Raw genomic sequence first — 23,238 nt, 5'->3', positions numbered from 1 at the left:
TGGATCAGTTCAAGTGGAGGGTACATCCACTTGGTTGTTCAAAGAGAACAAGGGAGGGTACATCCCTTGTGGATCTTTGCTTGTAAAGGATTTTACAAGGTTATTGGAAATCTCAAGAACCGGTGGTTGCTTTGGGACTGGACGTAAACACGGGTTATGGGTGGTTGCTTTGGGACTGGACGTAGACACGGGTTATGGCCGAACCAGTATAAATCTTGTGTTTGTTTTCTTCTTCCCTACACTCTTTACTTTTCCACTGTGTACTTTTATTTCTGCTTTACTTTTGTTTAAGTTATTGTTTCTGTTCTTTACTTTCTCATAAATTAGTAGTAAAGCCTAATTGAATCTAGTAACATTAAGAAGGATAAATTTTTAATTAGTCAAGACACGTTCATAATTAATTCAACCCCCCCCCCCCCTTCTTAATTATTCCGAGGCCACTTGAACCAACATCAATCTTTGATTCAACAATAATTGCATGTCCTCCTCTCTCTAGCGGTGACAACATCTAAGAAATATTCTCTTGTGATTTCTTCTATTCTCTTCTATTTTGTTTTTACATACTCGAAATTCAAACGTTAACATTCAAATAAGAGAGGCATTGGGAATGTATAAAGGAGTTGGTATGAGCACTTCTCTTTTTAGTTAATGTGAATCCAATACGTGGTTGGATGTCACTTTTACTTAATATAAAATGGCTTGCGTAAGTGAACAAGTCCATTGGACGTGTGTTTAAATGCACAGTGTATAAACACTAGTTTTCACAAATAATTGGATGGTTATTTATAACAACATGTGTGGATGCTGGATATAACTCTTTTAAAAAAAATAAGTTTCAACTATGAATGGACGATAACTAATAAGAGAATTAGGATAAAATATCATTACCATATGTTCTCATATATAGTAAGTTCTATTTCACTTAAGAATAAACAATTAGTCCATCAATAATTTATATATTTATAATTATCAAAAAATTGGGTATGGATGAATCTTCCAGTTATGAAACATTGAACCATTTAGACTCAACATAATAATTTTTTTTTTTTTTTGTGAAAATCAAGTAGACATATTTACACTTATGTCACAAGGATGAGAAATTTAGCTGAAATCATATTATTTAGTTTTTCTAGATGAAATTAAATTTATTTAATTCATTATTATATTCGTAGAACATAAATTATAATTTTTTTTCTTAAAAATGAATAAATTTATTTTTCCCTTATATGTTGATATTATATATGTAAATTCAGTAATATATAAATCATATATATCATGTATAAAATCAAATTCTTGGATGAACACTTTTTATTAAATCAAGAATGAAAATTTACATTTAACTCATGTGAAGGAAAAATTTACCTAAAATTACATTAACATTTAAATTATTAGAGTTAAATTAATGTAAAAATCTTCTTTCATATCTATAACGTAAATGATGAGACGATCTTTATTTTTTTTTAATTTATAGATTTGTTTTCATAATAATTTTAATATAAATGTGTTTTTATTGCTTACCATCATTTATTGAATGTATTAATATAAATTCGTTGTCATAAATCATTATTTACTCTTTATTTATTATCTTTTCAACTATGATAATTATTGAAGATTTTTTTATATCTGCAACTTTAAGTATTTAAATTTTTAGATTAAATAAAATTTATTTAATTCATTATTATACTGGTACTGTATAAATTATAATTTTTTTTTAATGAATAAATTTAATTTTTCCTTTATAGGTTGATATTATATATCTACATTTAGTAATATATAAATCATATATATCACGTATGAAATTAAACTCTTGCGATAAATATTTTTTATTAAATCAAGAATGAGAATTTATATTTACCTAAAATTATATCAACATTTAAATTATTAGAGTTAAATTAATATTTTTTAATTTACTGTTATTATACTTTTAATATAAATAAAAATTCTATTTTTTACTAACATGTCATTCAATTAACTTATTCAATATGTTATTTTATTTACACATGAGATGAACATTATCTTTTAAGATGTAGAAGGGAAATTTATGAAAGCATACGTCGGATGCATGGCTTATTGTAAAATTTTACATTATTTTATAAACTTAGGCAAAAAGGTTTTATAAGTATTTAAATTTTTCTTATACAATTTCAGTTTTATATTTTAAACATAATAAAAAAATAATTTTAAATCAAACTCTTTGGATGAACATTTTTATTAAATCAAGTAGGAGGACTTACACTTATTTACGAGAAGGAACAATTTACCTAAAATTGGATTAACAATTAAATTATTAGGGTGAAATTACTTTTTTTATTTTTTTGTTATTGTACTTTTAATATAAATATAAATTTTCTTGATTAATGACATGAGACTTAACTAATTTATTGAATATGTATTTTATCTAATATGAAATGAATTTTTTTTTATGAGATGAAGTAGGAAATTTTATAAAAAAAATAGTTTTGATGCATGATTTATTGTAAAATTTTACATTATCTTAACAAATTTTTGAAAGAAGCTTTTTAATTAATATATTAAATTATTTTGGCTTTTAAAACATTTTTTATTTTAGTTATAACTTATATTTTTTAATCTAATGAAAAACTGAATTTTTAAGTCAAGCTCTTTGAATGAATACTTTTTTATTAAATCATGTATAAAATTTACACTTAACTCACGGGGAAGTAACAATTTACCTAAAACTACATTTACATATTACAATTAAGTTATTAGGGTGAAACTATATTATTTTATAAATTTGGACAATAAGTTTTTTCATTAAGTATTTAATATGGTTTTTCATTTTAAAAAATTATTATTGTAATTCAAATTTATAAATTTATAAAAGTATAGGTTTGATGTATAATTTATTATAATTTTATGATAAAATAATTACTACAAAGAATATTATTTCTGTACATATTGTTTATAAATTTAAATATATATATATATATATATATATATATATATATATATATATATTTAAAAATTATTATATTTTATTGTATTCATAACAATGAACAAAACAATACGCATTGCGTTACGCGTGCATGAGACGGGTAGAAAATCCAGTAAGTTAATATCATATTAGACTTACGAGCATCTGATGAAAAAGCATCAATATGTGATTTTTAGCTAATTAATTTTTTTACTACTATTATTTAACAAATTACTTTGAAATAATAATGCTAGCTTGTAGGGGTCCAAGTTCTTCCATAAAGGGAAATTATTAGATAATTTAAGCCTATTGGTGGTTCACGATTTGATCAATTTATATGTAACAATATATTTAAGTTGAAGAGTATTAAAAACATATTTTTTAACACAATTATTTGAATATTTACTTTTTAATTGGTTAAGATATATTAAAAATTATAAAATTAGAAGAAAAAATCATTTAATATGATTTGAGATTCATAATTTTTTTTTTATTTTTAATAAATAAGGGTGTGCTCCTACTATTTCTCATTTAAGGTTTCCCACTAACTTTCCCAAATCATCTTCTTGGGTCTTGTCGCTTCTCATAATGAAAATATGCTTATTCATTACAAAATTAAATAATGGTAAAATAGGAGAGTCAACGGTCTTCGTAGCCATGCGGTGCACCAAATAATTGGAAGAAAGCGCAGCCACGAGTCATAGGAAGCATGCACTGCATCTACTTACCTACCCATTTCACCTATGTATATATATCCAACCTTTCCAAACCATTGTATAGCATCGATATATCCCCATCATTCATATCATAGCCTTTCTTTCGTAGCTACTACTACTTGAGTTTCATTAATTCTTTGGTTCAAAAAAGCTTAGTTGTTGGTAGAGATTGAAAATTAGGAAAATGGTGAGTGTTGAAGAGATTCGTAAGGCACAACGTGCAGAAGGCCCTGCCACCGTGATGGCTATTGGCACGGCCACTCCTCCCAACTGCGTGGATCAGAGTACCTATCCTGACTATTATTTCCGCATCACCAACAGTGACCACATGACCGAGCTCAAAGAAAAGTTCAAGCGCATGTGTAAGATAATCTACAGCTATCTTCTTAATATATATTGGATAATTATATTACGTGTGCAAAATATCTATAGTGTTTAAGTTTTGTTAAAAAATCTTACCGCGTGGATTGAAGTCTCTTTTTTCTAATTATATTTTTTTTCTTAAATGCTCGAATATGAGACCTTTTTGAAATATTAGAGTCCAGTTTTACTTAGAACAACGACTTGTTGGTTATTTCATTGTATATACATGTTCATGTACTATCTTTTTGTATATATGTATATTGTTTAGACTTAAATATATTTTTAATCCTTTTAATTTGAGACCCTTTGAATTTGGTTCTCGAGTAAAAAAATTACTCTTCTGGTCTCCCAAATTTGCATAAGGCTTATTTTACTCCTTCAACATTGTTTTGGACACTAAACATCTACTCTTTTTAATCTCTCAAATTTACTTTTAGAGGATTAAAAATAACATTTTACAAATTTGAGAGACTATAAATAGCAATTTTTTTTTATTGAAAGACCAATACATAAAAATAAGTCAAATCTGGGAGACTAAAAGCATGTCTAAACCGTACCTATTGTTTTTTTCAATACCTTTGAAATTAGTTTATCATTTCAGGTGATAAGTCAATGATTAAGAAACGATACATGTACTTAAATGAAGAGATCCTGAAGGAGAATCCGAGTGTTTGTGCCTATATGGCACCTTCATTGGATGCAAGGCAAGACATGGTGGTTGTGGAGGTACCAAAGTTGGGAAAAGAGGCTGCAACAAAGGCAATCAAGGAATGGGGTCAACCCAAGTCCAAGATTACTCATCTCATCTTCTGCACCACTAGTGGTGTGGACATGCCTGGTGCTGATTATCAGCTCACAAAACTGCTAGGACTTCGTCCCTCCGTCAAGCGTTACATGATGTACCAACAAGGCTGCTTTGCTGGTGGCACGGTGCTTCGTCTGGCGAAAGACTTGGCCGAAAACAACACGGGTGCTCGTGTGCTCGTCGTGTGTTCAGAGATCACAGCAGTCACATTTCGCGGCCCGAGTGACACCCATCTTGATAGCCTTGTTGGGCAAGCCTTGTTTGGAGATGGTGCAGCTGCTGTCATTCTTGGATCAGACCCTTTGCCTGCTGAAAAGCCTTTGTTTGAGCTTGTGTGGACTGCACAAACAATCCTTCCAGACAGTGAAGGGGCTATTGATGGCCACCTTCGCGAAGTAGGACTCACTTTCCATCTCCTCAAGGATGTTCCTGGACTCATCTCGAAGAACATCCAAAAGGCCTTGGTTGAAGCCTTCCAACCCTTGGGAATTGATGATTACAACTCTATCTTTTGGATTGCACACCCTGGTGGACCAGCAATATTGGACCAAGTTGAGGCTAAGTTAGGCTTGAAACCTGAAAAAATGGAAGCTACTAGACATGTGCTCAGCGAGTATGGTAACATGTCAAGTGCATGCGTGTTGTTCATCTTGGATCAAATGAGGAAGAAGTCAATAGAAAATGGACTTGGCACCACTGGTGAAGGGCTTGAATGGGGTGTGCTATTTGGTTTTGGCCCTGGACTCACTGTTGAGACTGTTGTGCTTCGCAGTGTCACAGTCTAATCATATCCTTTCTTATGTCTGACACGTCTGTTTGAAAAATGTATTCTTTCTCCTTTTGCTTTTTTTCCCGTCTTTCTCATATGCTTCTTTTTTTATACAAGTAAATAAGAACATGTCATGTCATAAATGCAATTAAGCTTAACACATAATTGATCTATATATACAGTTGCAAAGTGAATAGCTTTTGTCCAATTTCATCTTCATTAAAAGATTCTTTGTGACTAACTATAAATTAGATTGTAGGACTTTGTGAAATTGTGAACAAGGTTTATGATGTAATTGTGTAAACAGAGTTGTACCAATCAACTTAGTCCACTTTGGCTTACAAAATTTTGTATGTTGCGTGGGTTATCTGACTGAGAAAAATTATACAGAAGGATTCGATTAGTAGCTAAACAAATGTACTTTATACCTTGATTACTTAAAGAACTAAATCTTGGTTGACACAAGTAAGAACAAATTATAAAAAAACAAATAGGTTCCATATTACTGACCAGAGTATAGACTCCAAGATTAGAATTAGAATTAGCGGAATTATTTTCTGAAATGTACGGGTTGGTCCTTGACTAATTAAAGAATGGTTAAATTAGCCTTTAGAGTTATTTTCTGGATTGACAAGTTAGATTAGTTGATATTATTTTAATTAAAAATAAATTTAGATTCTATTAGTGCATGAAATACACCATTATTTTGCAATTTTAAACTCTGCTGTAGTGGCAAATCTTGCCTACATGTTATTAGAGGTTAGAAATGGCGATGATTATATTTTATTCTATCAAAGTTTATTTTTTCTGTAGTAATAAAACAGAAACTTTACAATTTCTATTGATTCATAGGGGTTATTTAAGTTTGCAATGTTGCTGCTAAATGTCACAAAGACACCGGATTTGTAGTGAGAATGAGGGAGAGTATTATTTGATGGGTCAAGTTCTTTTCAGTCAATTGTATTGCTTGGTTTTATTTTTAATGCTGTTATTTTTCCTTGAATTGATGCCCAATATTTTGTTAATGCCAGTAGAGCCATTCCCTGAGTTCCTCAATTCAAAATGATATGATGCCCAAGATTTTGAAAGGCCATGTGGATTATACAACAATCATGCCACTGAGGCTTTTCAAGTTTATTTTCCCTCTTAAACCACACAAAACTATTTTAAAAAAAGATTCTCTATTGTAATAGATAAACAGAGAAAGATTAAAATAGTTTTCACTTCATATTTTATCAAATATTTATAGTGATTTGATTTAAGTTTACTTGACAACAAAAGCTAAAGTACCACACAATAGAAAATCTAAGTTGAGTTTATTTTGTTTTTACTCCTTTTCGTTCAACCTCGGCAATGCCCTGCACCACTACGACTTTCAAAACGGACGATTTCTGTGAACGCATACGGGAGATTCAAGTTGTAGGAGACAATTTGGGTTGGGGGTGGTTTGAGTTGTTTGAAGAGTAGTGGAGCCTGCCGAAATCGACCTTGAGAACGATGTCAGAGGATGAAGAAGTTTCAAACGTTACCAAAGGGAGGTGCATATTGACAACTTCAATAAATGTGTAGAGTTGGGTCTCAAAGAGAGACTTAAATTAGGAACAAAAAATGCTTGCTAGAATTGTTGAATCTTTTAATAAAGGATAGTAGAGACATATGCCAAGCACATTCTTGGGGGAGAATTTGCAAATACATACCCAATGTGTAATCAAGGACCTATTTTAATCATCTCATGTTCTCATAACTAATAAATAAGTATCTATTATTTATTTTAGCGTAGCCTTGTAAGGAGTTACATGCAGATGACTAGTAAGCAACAAAAGCGAGAGGTATAGTGCTAGTAGCAAATTTTGTGAAAGAGCCCTACATGACAGCATGCTTACAAACTCTTCACAAGATTCCAACAACTATTTTTCTTATTCATCATAATACTGAGATATCTTCTTATTTATTGCTGCTTGCCTGAAACCATAAAAGATTATTTTGATGAATAACATATTGAACAGAGTTTATAATGTGCTGATATTCATGAATGCACAATATGAACTTAATTTGGATACACTCAATATAAACAATATTATAGTGTTTACTTAAGTACTAACTTTGTGCATAGGCCAATAATCACATGCATGTGTAATGATGGAGATATAAGGTTGGTTTAATGGTAAAGAGAGAAGGGAAGGAGGAATACGTCATCAAATCCCCCTCTAACAGATTAATAATTATCATTTGTCGATTTAAAAAAAAAAAACATGCTTGTGTAATGAAGACAAATTTAAATTATGTACCTTCTGTTTAGGCTGAGACCTTTTCTGAGTTTTCTTTGGAGCTGGTTTGGAAGAAGGAGCTTTTGGAGTGCTGCCACTGCGTTTTGCAGGTTCTTTCTTAACCTGCCTTGATGACTGAGATTCAACAGGTTTCTCAGCTTGGAGTGATGCCATTTTACAATTATCTTCTATGAAAAGTGTTTTTAGTTTGCTAAAAAGTGTTCTTATAATTATCTAGGTGAGTGCAAGAGACATCCATTTATAGATGACTTTGAGAATAACATTACCTCTCAAATTCAATGCTATTCCATCAAATTGCCAGCAACCAACCCTCTTGGGGGAATGGAATAAACTGAAATGTAGGCCTATAATAATATGTTGTAGCATCTGATGCTTTACCTAAGGCAATTTTCACAGATATTATTGGATCCATATATTCCATAATATCGTTAATATAATTAAGGAATGCATGCATCCCATATTTAACAGATATAGTGATATAGCACTAAGGAATGCAACCGTGTGGAATTCAGATGAAGGCTCTTTGAACACTGATATTTTAATTCTTGTTTTCAACTAGACTGTTTTCGAATATGGCTTAAAGCTATTATTGGCTTCCCATCGCACTAAAGTAAAAATAACAGAGTATTCAAGCAAGTCATTGTTTAAGAACAAATAAATTAGAGACACTTTCAAAGGTGTCCAGGGAGGAAAAGGTTTTTCTTGCTATGTACAACTTAATGTGCTAAATTCTCTACATTAAAAATATAGTTGCTCTTGCCTGGGATTCCTGGCATAACTTGTGAACATGTTACATTACTATCTCAAACGGTGGAAACAAATGATGGTACCTACAAAGACATTCCGATGCTTAAATTAACGAAATGATTTTCAAATATGAGTAAATATGAGTGAATGAGATTGATGATCATACTTGAGGAATAGAACACCTATAGATGGCATGGTATGGTACCAAAATAATAAAAGTATCCCTGGTACATAAGGAAAGTGGAAAATGGTTCTTTTGTGAGGATAGAACTTCAACCATATCTCTATGATTTTAGGCAATTTGGGAGAAGTCATGTATCTATTATCTTAGCAAATTTGGTAAGATATGCAAATAACAGTCCAGAATAGTCATTAAAGAGGACACCAGACAATGATGGCGCATGCAACTAGCATAACAGCACAGAGCAAGAGAATTCTCTTGCTCCCAAAGAACTTGAATTACTAAATAGAATAACCATGTGTATTTAGAATCAAGGTCAGGACTTCATAAACCATGTCATTTTATCAAAAAACATAGAAGCTATATATGTTTGCTTCAAGAAAACGTGGAAAATCACATCAACTTACAACCAAGCACGCTATAACTATACTGCATAATTTATTACACATGCAGTTTTTATTGTCTTAAGGTACAGTTCATACAACCAACACTAGGATTAACTGACGCTAGATAGTTTTTACAATATGTTTTTATGCGCATACTTTAATTTTGTATTTGGTAATAAATCATTTGTCTGAAATAGATCTAAGCTTAGTCTGACCAATTGTTTTGTTTTGTGATTATGGAGGCCTGAAGGGGTTTAAATTAGTTTAATTTAACAATCAAATATGTGGTGTGTTTATCCGTGGATTTCCTTAACAGCTTCAAATTTCTAGGATGTATAGTTCTTTTGATGTAGCTGTAATACTCCGTTTTTTCGTAAAATAAAAAAAATATTTTAAAATTAATAGAGTTTTTAGAAATTAAATAAATGAGAGAAAATAGTTTTTGTTAATTAAAATAAGGGTTTCATAATGTTAGAAAATAAATAGAGTAAAATGATGTTTTAGAAAATAAAGGGATGTTTTAATTGGTTATTTATTTAATGAAAGAGTAAAATATAGTTTCTTTTTATAAAATAATAAAATAAAGAAAAAAATAGAGTAAATAATAAACTCATAGTACCCTAGCTATAAATAAACATATTAGATCAGTTTTTATATTTACGGTACGTTTCTACACTCTCTTCCTCCCAAATTCGTTTTCTCTTATTCTCTCTCAAAACTCTCTTTTTTTTCCGCATATATCAAAACATGTCCAAGTAAAACTATGATTCCAAACCCATTAACCCTTGGATTATCCTGAAATTTGGACACAACCTTCAGAATTCATTTTCACACATTATCATCATTGGGATTTGCAAAATAATGTCTTTAGAAAGAGAAATTCTCCTCCCATGGAGATAGTGAAATTGAGACTTCAATCCTATCTCCTTCTCCCTTCTCCTTTCTAACGCTTGGAAACCTTAGCGAAACAACCAGAGAAAAAACTTGAGGAATCTTAGGGAACCACTAGAGATGTCGCTATCACTGCTAAACTACACACGTGAGTTCGCTTAGAGGTAAGGGATGGGTTTATCACAATTGTGGTTAGCGTGAACATGTGTAGGGATCCTTAGAGGATCAAATTGGGGTTAATTTTGGGATGTTTTATGTGTTTTAATTTTGCTTGCGCAATGATAACTATGAATTGCTCATGTTTGATGGGTCAATTGATGCCCTGATGTGAAATGGATGGTTTCATTGGGTGTTTGGTTTTGAAAGTTAGAAACCTAGAAATTTGGGAATTCTTGATTCTTGCATGTTTTCTTGAAATTGATTGAGGGGTATTGTTCCTCATGATGTGATCCAATTTTTTATGCTATTCATTTTGAATTTGGGTGTGTTTTGAGGTCTAAATTGTGCCTCTTTTGCTTCACGAAACAGAGGTTTTTCATGAAGCACGCTCGTGCTTACTAAAAATTAGTTGTTTTAGTCTCATACTATTTTCCTAACAATGTGAGTTAACTTGTAGCCTAAAAATGACTAAGAAAATGATTGAATTAGATTTTGTGGTTCTCATGAAAGTTGTACCACTGGTGTTAGCTAACTCAGAGTTGTATAGTACCCTAGAGAGTCAAATTACTGAGCAAAGGTCAAGCTGCCAGGATAAAGCAATGATCCAATGTTTACCTTAGGTTTAGACATAGTTAATGGTCAAATTGGTTTTTGTGATCAACATAAGAGTTGTAGATAATTGTCTCAGCTTTAAAACAATCACTATTAGAAAATATGCTTTCTACATCGGTTATTTATGACTTTCTACATCGGTTTCTAACTGATGTTGAAAGTACCGATGTTGAAAGTATTAGGGTTAACATTGGTTTTTAAAAAAAACCAATGTTAACATAAAATTTACAACTTCGGTTATCTAAATAACAGATGTTATATAATAAGAATTACACAAAAAAAAATGTATGAATGTTGACAATTGACATTGATTTTCTAAAAAAAACTGATGTTAACTTATAGATTAACATCGGTTTTCTATAAAAATCGGAGTTAAGTTCAAAATGTTAACATCAGTTTCAATAAAAAATCGATGTTAAATTATACATTAACATCAGTTTTTGTTTAAAAACCGATGTTAACCTAAGAACGTTTAACATCGGCTTTTTACAAAACCGATGTTGTTTTTAGGTTTTTTTTCAAATACACTTTTTGTTTTTACAAAAAACCCAAAATTTAACCTGTCAAATTCAAATCAGACCACACATCACAACATATATCATTTGCATTCTTTTTTTTACAGTTTTTAGTAGAAAGCTATAGTAAAATATCAATTGATAACTATGAATAAATGATTTATTAATAACTATCAATAAAGAATATTCAATGTTCAAATGACATAGCAATTGGCAAAAATGTAAAGCAAGGTAGTAAACTAATTAAGTAACCTAAAATGAAATAGTTCCCTAACATCCTAACTTTGATTTCTAACTTTGAGATAATACTATGTCCAGTGGATGCGAAGTGACTTCAATCTCTTTGCTTCCAATGGTCTAACATCGTTAAAATACTACATGATCAAATAAAAAATAAATTAATAATGTAATACCAATTATAAGAAAATTAACTTTGTTTGAAATAAATAATTACCGTTTCCCAATTATTCCTGAAAGTTCCTAAGATTATCGTGGACATCCAGTGCATGGCGTAATAGCCGCACTCAGTGCTTCCTTTTTGTCTATTACACTAAATACATAATGAAATTTGGATATTAATTAAACGTTAACTGCAATTAGTGTACACACACATAAGCAGTATATATAAGTAGAAGTTTTATTTAAATCACGTACCTTAACAACAATCCACCAAGCACCAGCCTTGGATTTAGGTTGTGGAGTATCATCAAGTCCTTTAAAAGCACTGTTGAATACGAGGAACATTAAAATATTGATGTTGTTGAGTTATGCTAATGCAAATGTAATGAAAACAACACCGACCTCTTAATTATTCCCTTAAGATAGTTGTCTGGCCTGTTATGCAAGGAACAAAACCAGACAACAAGGTTTTCCTTAGGCAGAATGACGACTATTTGCCAGTGTCCGCTACAATGAAGACGAATATGGGTTATTGTAGTATTATACATTATTTAAATACAGCTTGTTTTGTTTGACTTACCCATTCTGGTAGGCTCCAAGGTAGACATCATGTTTTGAACTCTGCATCCAACTCTTGATGTAACTTTCCGATTCAAATTGTGATTGCCCAGATCTCTAAATGGACTATGGCACGAGGAATCCATACACATTGAAATTCCCCACTCGCTTACTTGTCTCAGTCAGATGCCTGTTGTTGTTAAGACAAAGTTAATTATGTATTAATTTAAAACAATAACTTAGGTAATTAACAATAATCTAAATTGACTTACAAAATCCACAACTGTATAACAGATATGCTGAGACATTGGCCACCGTGTGTAATTTCAAAGAGATCTTCATGCTTTATGTACAACGAGAAGTTTTGATTAAACACCCCGAACACGGTAGCATCCCACATAACCTGGAGAGACTTCAAAAAAAGCTGTGGGATGGTCAATGTCATCAGATACAGGAGATCATCGACCTTAGGATCCAGTCTTTCTGGAGGTTTTGCAGCTGCCTGTTGATCAAACATAGTTAATTAACAAGTTTTGATTACAGTGAACAAATCAATTCAAAAAAGAAGAAGCATATAATCAGAGTAAAATTCATGTTCTGATAAACTCTTGACGAGATGTGTCGGCCAAGCAAGGAAGGTATTAAGTGCCTGCCCCACTAAGGTAACCTCATCAGTGGATACAAGAACGGGAGCCTTTGCATCTTTAACCTCCTCAACACCAACCTTCACTTGTCCATGCAACAAAGGGATGTTGTAAACCGCTGTGGATCCCTCATAAAGTCTTCCTAGGGTAACCAGGCGGGAAGGATTTTCTTCAATGTACAACCCACATTTGTCTGAGTCACCCGTCTCTGGATTGTTCCCTGAGGGATCAACACAACTCTCCTTTGTGCTGACACGAGCACCTGAGGGACCAACCTTAGGCTCCGGAGGCAGTGCAAGTCCCTGTGATTGCATATGTGATTGGAACTGGTACTGTATCTAGCTGAAGGAAGCCATCAACTGCCGAGTCACTTTTTCTGTGATTGACTCCTCCAGCTGGTCCCTGATTTGTTGGGTCAGCTGCTGTAGGTCTTCAGGAGGCAGCACGGACACGGCTAGGGTGTTATGGTTGCCCAATGGCAGCAGCCAGGACATCCTGACGTCCATGGGGGACGAACGATCCCTGTGGCGCCTGCTCCTCCAAAGAATCCTGTAAAAAACACATATATTTGTCCAAGGCTTTCACAGAATAAACAAAGATAATTACAATTCTTAATTAAAAATGACTTACAATCTTCTCAACGATTTCCTTTGCTGCCTTAGACGTCATCTGCCCAGTTTTCTTGGTGTGGGCCATCTTCCACTTCACATGGCGTCTGATGGGAGATGGAGGGTCAATGACGCCCTCAGTGCTTCCGGACTAGGTAGCTTCCTCCAATCTTTTCTTTGTCTTCTCAGCCATGAGCTTTTGTTCTAAATATTCATAACCCCCACGAGACAACACGTGGGGGGCGGTATTTTGCTTCTGGATGGCCTGTGCCTTTTTCCGCACATCTTGCAAAAACCGAACATTAATGAAAATGATTACTACAATGAATTATAAGAAGTGAATTTTTTGTGGAAAACAACTAAAATGAGAAAGTACATACCTCCCAGGAGGGGTCTCTGTGGGTCAGACAAAACTGAGCCCATTTCTCCTTGCTAATGTCGTATTTTTCATGGACAGTGTCGTCCACACCGTCGTTGCCGGCTGCAAGTTCCCATTTCCTCGGCAAATTAGATTTAAACTGCCTCCATTGCTCGCTGACCGTCTGAAGAACTTTCTTCTTTGTCCTATTGTCAGAAGCTTCAGGGATTTCAAATTCCGCCTGACAAACAATAAATTAGGTTTTATTATTAGTAAATTATAAATTTTGGATAATAAAGAAAATCAAAGAAGAAAACTAAAATACCTGAATATCCTCCCATATCAAATCCTTCTGAGCAGCAGGGACTTCCTTCCAGTTCTCGTATGTCACATCGACCTTATCACGAACGATAATCCCCAAATACGTTCTTAATTTCTTCTTGTGGGGACCGTCAGCCTTGCCGATTGCAAGATTGACGTGGGCCACTGGTCTCTCTGCCCCAGGTGGTCTAGTGGCTTTGCGTGTTCGCTTGAAGGTAGACGGAGACGCTGATGCGTCTGCAGGAGGAGGAGGAGAAGGAGGAGGCGAGGCAGGTGGAGTAGCCATGGTACTTTAAAGAGAAAAACTTGAGTTAGTTAACATTATCAAAAAACACTATATGAGTTATGTAAACGAATGTACCAAAATGATATACATAATTAGATAATTACGTTAGATGATGCTAATTTATTCTCTTTCATCATGATCATTACAATTAGCATGAACGCCATCAACTTCTTCTTCTCCGAGGACGTTAGGAGTCATTTGTGTGGACAAAGGACTAACATAAGTGTCCATGTATGAATCATTATCTTCTACATTAACACCAATTGTTTTTCCGTGTAGAACCACAGACCACCTTTCATCACAAGGGTCTTGCACATAAAATACTTGTTTAGCTTGTTCTGCCATGATGAAAGGGTCATTCTGGTAAGCTAGTTTCTTTAGGTCTACCAACATAAATCCTACATCATCGGTCCGCACACCGGTGTTGCTGTCAACCCATTTACATTTGAAAACACATACAATAAATTTGACATAGTTAAGTTCCCAAATTTCATCAATGAACCCAAAGTAAGGGATGGAAGCTACACAAGGATTGTCATCATGCACACTTGCGAAGTGTTGAGATTCAGCCCTTAGGGTGACCCTGCTATTTTGCATTGTACTTTTCTTGTCTTGTGCTTTTGTGTAAAAGAAATACCTGTTTATGTCATATCCTTGCCAAGTTATAACATTTCTTTTAGGCCCATCTGCTAGCTTTCTTAATGTTTCAGAAGCATTTTCGTCAGCAAAGATTGTATCTTTAAACCAATCAGAGAAAGTCTTGTTATGCTTTTTCAAGACCTAGTTCTTTGACATTTTTGGATTACTTTGTTTGACTAAACCTTCATGCTGAAGTAAGTATGGCAAAACTTCATTATTGTTGTTCAACACATACAAGTGATCTTGTAACAAATCTTCTACATTTGGAGTGATAACATGCAATCTTCTTGAACCCCTTACCGCCCACTATGTCATCAAGGCGAGACTCAGGAAGCCTAACAGGTTTAGCCTTTTCAATGTACTCTAAACAAAATTCAATGGCTTCTTCTGCAATGTACCTCTCAACAATAGATGCTTCCGGATGATGTACATTCTTGGTATACCCTTTTAAGATCTTCATGTATTGCTCAACCGGGTACATCCAGTGCAGATAAACAGGACCACAACATTTGATTTCTTTGACCAGGTGAACAATTAAGTGAACCATGATGTCAAAGAAAGCAGGAGGAAAATGCATCTCCAATTGGCACAATATAATTGCAGCCTCGTTTTCCAGGTCATCAAACTTGATAGGGGATCAAGGACTTTGCTACATATGGCATTGAAGAAAAAACACAGGCGAGTTATGGCTAACCTGACTTTGTTAGGCAAAATGTCTCGTATGGCCACGGCTAACAATTGTTGCATCAACATGTGACAATCATGAGACTTTAACCCCACTAGCTTAAGCTCCTTCAACTACACAAGACTCTTAATATTTGAAGAATATCCTTGTGGGACTGACCCGACGCAGACAATGACAAAAACTAATCTTCTCCTTTCTGGACAAAGTATGACAAGCTAGAGATAAGTATATTTTTTTACCATCAGACCTTGGATGCAACTGCGATCGTATGCCCATGTCAGCTAGATCTTGATGGGTATTCAGACCATCTTTCGTCTTGCCTTGAATGTTAAGGAGCGTCCCAATGACACTGTCATATACATTTTTCTCCACATGCATAACATCATTACAATGTCTAACATCTAGATTAGACCAGTATTAAAGATCAAAGAAAATTGACCTCTTCTTCCATATGCAAGTCTTACTTTTATCCTTCTTTTGGATCTTTCCAAATACAGTATTCAGGTGTTGAACCCGCTGGAAGACCTGGTCACCAGTCAACGATATCGGTGCAATTTCGTGCTCTTAACTTCCATTAAAAGCTTTTTTCAATCATCAATGTCATTTCCTGATTGTCTTGGGCCCGATATCATCATAGACAACATCATGTATTTTCGCTCCATGCATAACCAAGGAGGAAAATTGTAAATTACTAGTAGAACTGGTCATGAACTCTGTTGAGTGCTTAAATTGTCATATGGATTCATTCCATCACTAGCTAGTCCAAGCCTAAGATTTCTTGCCTCTTTGCCGAAATTGGGATACAAACCATCAATCTTCTTCCACTGGGAGCAATAAGTCGGATGACGGACCATTCCATTAAAGTTTCTCCCATTTGCATGTCAGGTAAGGTCTTTTGCATCGTCTCCATTAGCAAAAAAACGCTTAAACCTTGGAATGATGGGAAGATACCACAACACCTTCGCTGGAGGGCCCTTCTTTAAGTTTTCATCAGAACTGCAATCCTCATCATCCTTCACCTTGTACCGTGACGCCCCACACCTAGGGCATTTGGATATTTATTCGAATTCATGCCTGTACAGTATGCAATCATTCGGGAAAGCATGAATCTTCTGATACTCCATACCCATCGGACACAATATCTTTTTGGCTTGATAGGAACTTTTAGGCAACGTGTTTTCCTCTAGAAGCAACTCGTGCACTACTTGAAGCAATGAAGTAAAGCTTTTGTCACTCCACCCATATTTGGCCTCGACATTAACCAGACTTAACACCACCGACAACATTGTCAAGGTCACGAATCACTCTGCAATCCTTCATACATAGGGGCATGTGCTTGCTGAAAAGACTCTTGTCCAAGGTCACGAATCATATCCTCCAAGTGATCTCCCATTTCTACATCAAACGGTTCAGATTGGGACCCACTCTGCATGTCTGTCAATTCACCATGTCATATCCACGTCGTGTAATTCTTAATCCCATCACACAATAGATGCTCCCGTATGTCATCCAATATTTGTCGTCTTCCGTTTAAAAAATTGATGCAAGGACAATAATATTTTCCATCTTCATTCGGTCAACCTCTTTCTGAAGCTGTCGCAACCTACCCTTCGGCGGGAGGGCGACACGTGACTCGCGGGATGCGTGTTCCACGAAAGGAATACGCGCGGAGTCGCCACCAACGTTTATTTGAGGAAAACGTCAGAAAAACCGGAAAAGACGCGATCTACGAATTTTTTAAGTGAAAGGTTCGGGAGTTGTATTTTCGCACGGGGAAGGTATTAGCACCCCACATGTTCGTCCCAAGGGACGGCAGCCTTTAATCGAATGTGCAAACGTGACTTTGATTTTTACGTTCCCTTTTATGTCCTTATATCCTTTTTATATTTTTCCTTTTTTGTGGTCGACAAGGGTGTTTCCCTTTGCTCCTACGTATTCCTCAATTTGAGATGAGAAAATCAGACCTACGTAGTTCTTTCTTATCAAGTGATTCTTTTTTACTTAAGTGGTGATCATTTTAAGGCGTTGGACCTTAAAAATGATCCATTTTACTTAGTGAGAAATTGAAATGACAAACTTCAAAAACCTATTTTTGTGGACGAGCTTGACTAGGCGAGTTGATTTTAGCCTTAGTTTCACTTTAGTTATTAATCAATTCGATTAAGAATGAGAAATCCCAAAGAGAAAACATCCGATTGATTTTCCGCTTTATTTTACTAAAAGATGTTTTTTGATTATTATATTATTTTTACCTCTTTTTTGATTTCCAACGTGGTTACGGCACGACCGAACGGTCGGAATTTATTTTAACCGAAGTTAACGGATAATACAATTCAAACGTTCGGTGGAAATTTATTTTATTTTTAAGTTAAGCGAGAAATGACTTAAGTAAAATGGCTTAAGCACGTCAAGAGGGGGTATAAAAAGTAAACAAAACGAGAATAAAAATGCACGAAACACAATGTGGACCACCATGGGTACATAGAATGAATCGAAAAGCTTGGTTCGAGGTACTTACCCGTTGAAGATCGAAGAACGATGAAGAACGAATGAAGAACGTCGAAGAACGGTTGAAACCTTTGCGAAATTCTTCACGGAAAACGTTACGGAAACGTTTCGGAAGCGCCTCAGCTTAGATTTTCTTCACGGAAACAATTTTTCCAAGCAAATTCGAAAGAGAGAAAAGTGCCTAAGGGGCTGAACCCTTTTCTTCTTCACTTCCTCCCCTATTTATAGCAAAATAGGGGAGGTGGTTGCCGCCCAGCTCGCCCAGGCGAGCTCAGCTCGCCCAGGCGAGCCAGGTTGCTTCCTCCAGAAGCAACAGCCTTCTGGACGAATATTCTGGAGGGCCCAAGTGGGCCTGGGTGCTATTTGCACCCCCATTTTTACTAAGTACACCCCCTCTGCTGTTTTTTGGTGATTCTTTTTTCGTAAAGTTACGGAAACTTACGAATTTCGTAACGATACTTGTTTTCTTCCCGTAATGTTACGGAACCTTGCGGATTACATAATCATCCCCCTTTTGACTTACGGAATGTTACGGAACCTCACTTAATTATGCAACGATGCTTCCATTTGATTTCCGGTGTGTCACGGAAACTTACGGATTGAGCATCAATATTTTTTTGGTTTTTCGGCATGTCCTGGAATTTCACAAATTGCCTAATGATGGATGCCAAGCACCTCACAAGGACCAAAGAAAGGTCACATGTCATCAAGCAAAGGTCCCCGGACGAAATTAGGGTATGACAGTTGCCCCTCTTTACTTGTCTTTTATTGGAGATAAAAGGAAAGTAAAGATAAGACACTAATTTCGTTCCTCTCGATTTGACGAGAGTCGCGGGTGACCATAAAATCTCCACATGCAAATGACTTGTTGTTCCCAGAATTTCACAAATTGCCTAATGATGGGTGCCAAGCACCTCACAAGGACCAAAGAAAGGTCGCATGTCATCAAGCAAAGGTCCCCGGACGAAAATTAGGGTATGACACTAATTTCGCTCCTCTCGGTTGACGAGAGTCGCGGGTGATCATGAAATTTCCGCATGTAAATGACTTGTTGTTTCCGGAGGAACAAAAGGTGCAGAAGACTATGTCAGCCTCTGCATGCTATCAAGCGTTCTGTCTTACAGATAGCAAAAGAATGTTTATACGGATAACCACTCGGGTATTTCCGCGTATCATTGGGCCCGCCGCCTCTGGATGACACAAGGGTGCGGATAACCGTAAGGTATCTCCGCGTATCATCGGGCCCGCCGCCTCTGGATGATACAAGGGTGCAGAATGACCAAATTTGGTCTCTGCTTGTCATCGGGCCCGCCGCCTCTGGATGACAAAAGGGTGCAGATAACCGTAAGGTATCTCCGCGTATCATCGGGCCCGCCGCCTCTGGATGATACAAGGGTGCAGAATGACCAAATTTTGTCTCTGCTTGTCATCGGGCCCACCGCCTCTGGATGACAAAAGGGTGCAGATAACCGTAAGGTATCTCCGCGTATCATCGGGCCCGCCGCCTCTGGATGATACAAGGGTGCAGAATGACCAAATTTTGTCTCTGCTTGTCATCGGGCCCACCGCCTCTGGATGACAAAAGGGTGCGGATAACCGTAAGGTATCTCCGCGTATCATCGGGCCCGCCGCCTCTGGATGATACAAGGGTGCAGAATGACCAAATTTTGTCTCTGCTTGTCATCGGGCCCGCCGCCTCTGGATGACAAAAGGGTGCGGATAACCGTAAGGTATCTCCGCGTATCATCGGGCCCGCCGCCTCTAGATGATACAAGGGTGCAGAATGACCAAACTTGGTCTCTGCTTGTCATCGGGCCCGCCGCCTCTGGATGACAAAAGGGTGCGGATAAACGTAAGGTATCTCCGCGTATCATCGGGCCCGCCGCCTCTGGATGATACAAGGGTGCAGAATGACCAAACTTGGTCTCTGCTTGTCATCGGGCCCGCCGCCTCTGGATGACAAAAGGGTGCGGATAACCGTAAGGTATCTCCGCGTATCATCGGGCCCGCCGCCTCTGGATGATACAAGGGTGCACGTCACATGACCTCAGGGTCAGTATGACAAAGATTATGGGGCGGCCGACAAAAGCAAGGCTCTTGCTCCTACGTATCCTCCAATGAGGAACTCAGACCTACGTAGTTCTGGATAACTTGTGAGACTTGAAAAAGTCTCCACCAGAAGATGTCTACATCTTCGGAAAGGGTGCAGATGACCATTTTGGCCTCCGCTTATCAATCACACTCGAGGTGCGGATAACCGTAAGGTGTCTCCGCAAGCTACCAGCTCTTGGGTCATGGTAACAGAAAGCGGCGCGGTCGACAAAAGCGAGGCTTTTGCTCCTACGTATCCTCCAATGAGGAACTCAGACCTACGTAGTTCTGGATAACTTGTGAGACTTGAAAAAGTCTCGGTGTTTTCTCCACTAAAATGCAAACATGCTTTAGCAAAGAGACAAATATTCCAACTGATTTAGAGCAGCATATGCTTTTTTGAGTGAAAAACAATGCGTCTACCGGGGAAGGAGAGTCTGCTGATGAAATCTCCCATAACCATAAATGAGATTTTGGATGTTAGCATTTCGTTTCTAAATGACCATTTAGAGGAAACACTGGGTTCGACAAAAATAGAAGAAATCCACTCAAAGTGTATCAATCTCGCACAGGTAAGTGTTTCATCCTAATTCCGAACCATAGATATGTCATGACTTGACTTTGCAAATTATTTCCTATCAAATCAAAAATTACATGCGTGATCATGGATCAAATAGGACTTCCCTTGGGAATGGGTTCTTTTGGGGAGTTTTTCGGCTTTTGATTATTTTTTTTTTGCCTTTTCCTTTTCTGTTTTGGTTTTGCGCGAGGCGAACAAGTCACCGACGCACAGGAGTTTGGTTGGTAATCAAAGGGAGAAGACCACTTTAGGTCATGATTTCCTTTTCTTTATTTTGTTCATTTGATGAAAATTCTGTACTGTTCAGATATTGTCTGGTCCAAAGACCTCTCTGCACATTTCTTCTGGTTTCTTTGACCAGGAGCTTCCTTCTTTTTTACTTTCTCCCATTCTTTGGTTGGGAATTTTCTTTCTTTTCTTTTTTCTTTCTCCCACTCTTTGATTGGGAATTTCCTTTCTTTTCTTTTTTCTCTTTCTCCCACTCTTTGATTGGGAATTTCCTTTCCTTCCTTTTTTGCTTCCTCTTTGATTGGGAATTTCCTTTCCTTCCTTTTTTGCTTTCTCTTTGATTGGAAATTTCCTTTCCTTCTTTTTTTTTTTTTTTTTTTTTTGCTTCCGAGGGTAAGGTTTATGGTGAGTCAGGATTTTGGCTCAAGGCTTGTAGAATGGCTAGACATGATACATGTCAGGGTTTGGTTTGGTTCAAGGATAAAAGGGATGCCCCACATTATTTCCATGACACAAATGCAAAAATGATGATTTGGAAACTTTATGCAAAATTGGTCATGCATGCACCTATGCGGACACTCAAGTGTCAAATTTTTATGGTCATGTGATGCTAGGGCTCATGATTCATTTCCTCTATTTTAGTCAACCCAATGTTTCCAAAATATGTTCTTTTATCCATTTGTGCATTCATCCAAGTCCATTTTGGGCGTCTGGGAAAATCTTCACAGCATTCACCCTTCGGGTGTATACACATTTTTTCAAAAACTAGTTATGATCAGTGAATTTTTCCAAAGAAAAGTTGGAAGTCATCTCTTTTCAAAAGCATGTTGGTTTTTCAGCTTGACAACTTATTTTTTCTTTTTTCTCCTTCTTTTTTTTTTTATCATTATCATTTGTTTATTTCTTTTTCTTGTTTGTTTTTTTCCCCCTTTTTTTTTCATGAGGTATTTTGCTACCTAAACATGTGTATATTTTTGCGAGGTATTTTTGCTATATACATGCATATCCAAGGTATCTTGCTACCTAAACATACATATATATGTTTTGTAAGGTATTTTTGCTGTATACATGCATATCCAAGGTATCTTGCTACCTAAACATACATATATATATTTTGTGAGGTATCTTTTTGCTACATACATGCATATCTAAGGTATCTTGCTACCTAAACATACATATATATATTTTGTGAAGTGTGTTTTTGTTTACATACATGCATATCTAAGGTATCTTTCTACCTAAACATACATATATATATTTTGTGAGGTATGACTACCTTCCGAGCTTGTGCTCGTTTTATTTAAATTCCTAGGATCATGAGCAACTAGGTGTGTCTTACTATGAAAAGTGATCAAATAACAAGCACAGATTCAAAAGGTACTAGGTTGCCTCCTAGTAGCGCTTCTTTAACTTCTTTAGCTGGACGCGTTATGACTTGTCAGTCACTGACCTAGTACTTTGCTTACCTTTGGCTTTGGACTTGGTAGCCTGCTGGTCGGCCATGTGTCGTAGGCAACGCTCTAACCTTTTTGCGGATGAGCTGAGGTGAACTCTAGAGGTGGTGGCGGTGTGTCTATTGCCCGCTACCGGCCATCCCAATGCTGCTGTGGTGTTTCGCCCTGCGCCTGCCTAGGGACGCAGTACTTCTTGATGAAAGCTCGATCAGTAGGGGGCCTGATGCCCTTGCTGGAGGTTACAGGTACTCTGTAGAACTGACAGAGACCCGTAATTAGAGCTTGACAACTCCAAGACCCTGTTGGACTTCTTCGGGTCCACTGGGTGTCTTGCAGGTGCGATCCCTGCAAACAATTGATGAAATCAGAAATCAGTTGAGTGATGTGCATAATTACCTATGATGACATAACCTTGCCGGGGGGGTACGGGCACCCTGTAGGACTGATAGAGGCCCGTAACCAGAGCTGGAAACCCCAGGGCCCTGTTGGACTTTTCCGGGTCCACTGGGTGT

The 23,238-nt window shown here is 36.2% G+C and overlaps 1 protein-coding gene and 1 long non-coding RNA gene across 2 annotated transcripts; one reads left to right on the top strand and one right to left on the bottom strand.

The window, feature by feature from the left end:
* Nucleotides 1-3,723: 3,723 nt before the first annotated feature.
* On the top strand, nucleotides 3,724-5,784 carry LOC114414190 (chalcone synthase 6). The gene is made up of 2 exons (XM_028378510.1): nucleotides 3,724-4,013; nucleotides 4,616-5,784. The coding sequence occupies exons 1-2, from the start codon at nucleotides 3,836-3,838 to the stop codon at nucleotides 5,602-5,604; spliced, it is 1,167 nt and encodes a 388-aa protein (XP_028234311.1). The 5' UTR covers nucleotides 3,724-3,835; the 3' UTR covers nucleotides 5,605-5,784.
* A 1,524-nt stretch (nucleotides 5,785-7,308) lies between these two features.
* Nucleotides 7,309-8,071, bottom strand: LOC114414202. The gene is made up of 2 exons (XR_003667156.1): nucleotides 7,877-8,071; nucleotides 7,309-7,550 (listed from the first exon to the last, which is right to left on the bottom strand). It is a non-coding gene; the product is annotated as an uncharacterized LOC114414202 (long non-coding RNA).
* Nucleotides 8,072-23,238: the final 15,167 nt, after the last annotated feature.

The sequence above is a fragment of the Glycine soja genome, chromosome 1, assembly GCF_004193775.1.
Source record: "Glycine soja cultivar W05 chromosome 1, ASM419377v2, whole genome shotgun sequence".
NCBI lineage: Eukaryota > Viridiplantae > Streptophyta > Magnoliopsida > Fabales > Fabaceae > Glycine > Glycine soja.
This window is presented reverse-complemented; position numbering and strand designations above follow the sequence as displayed.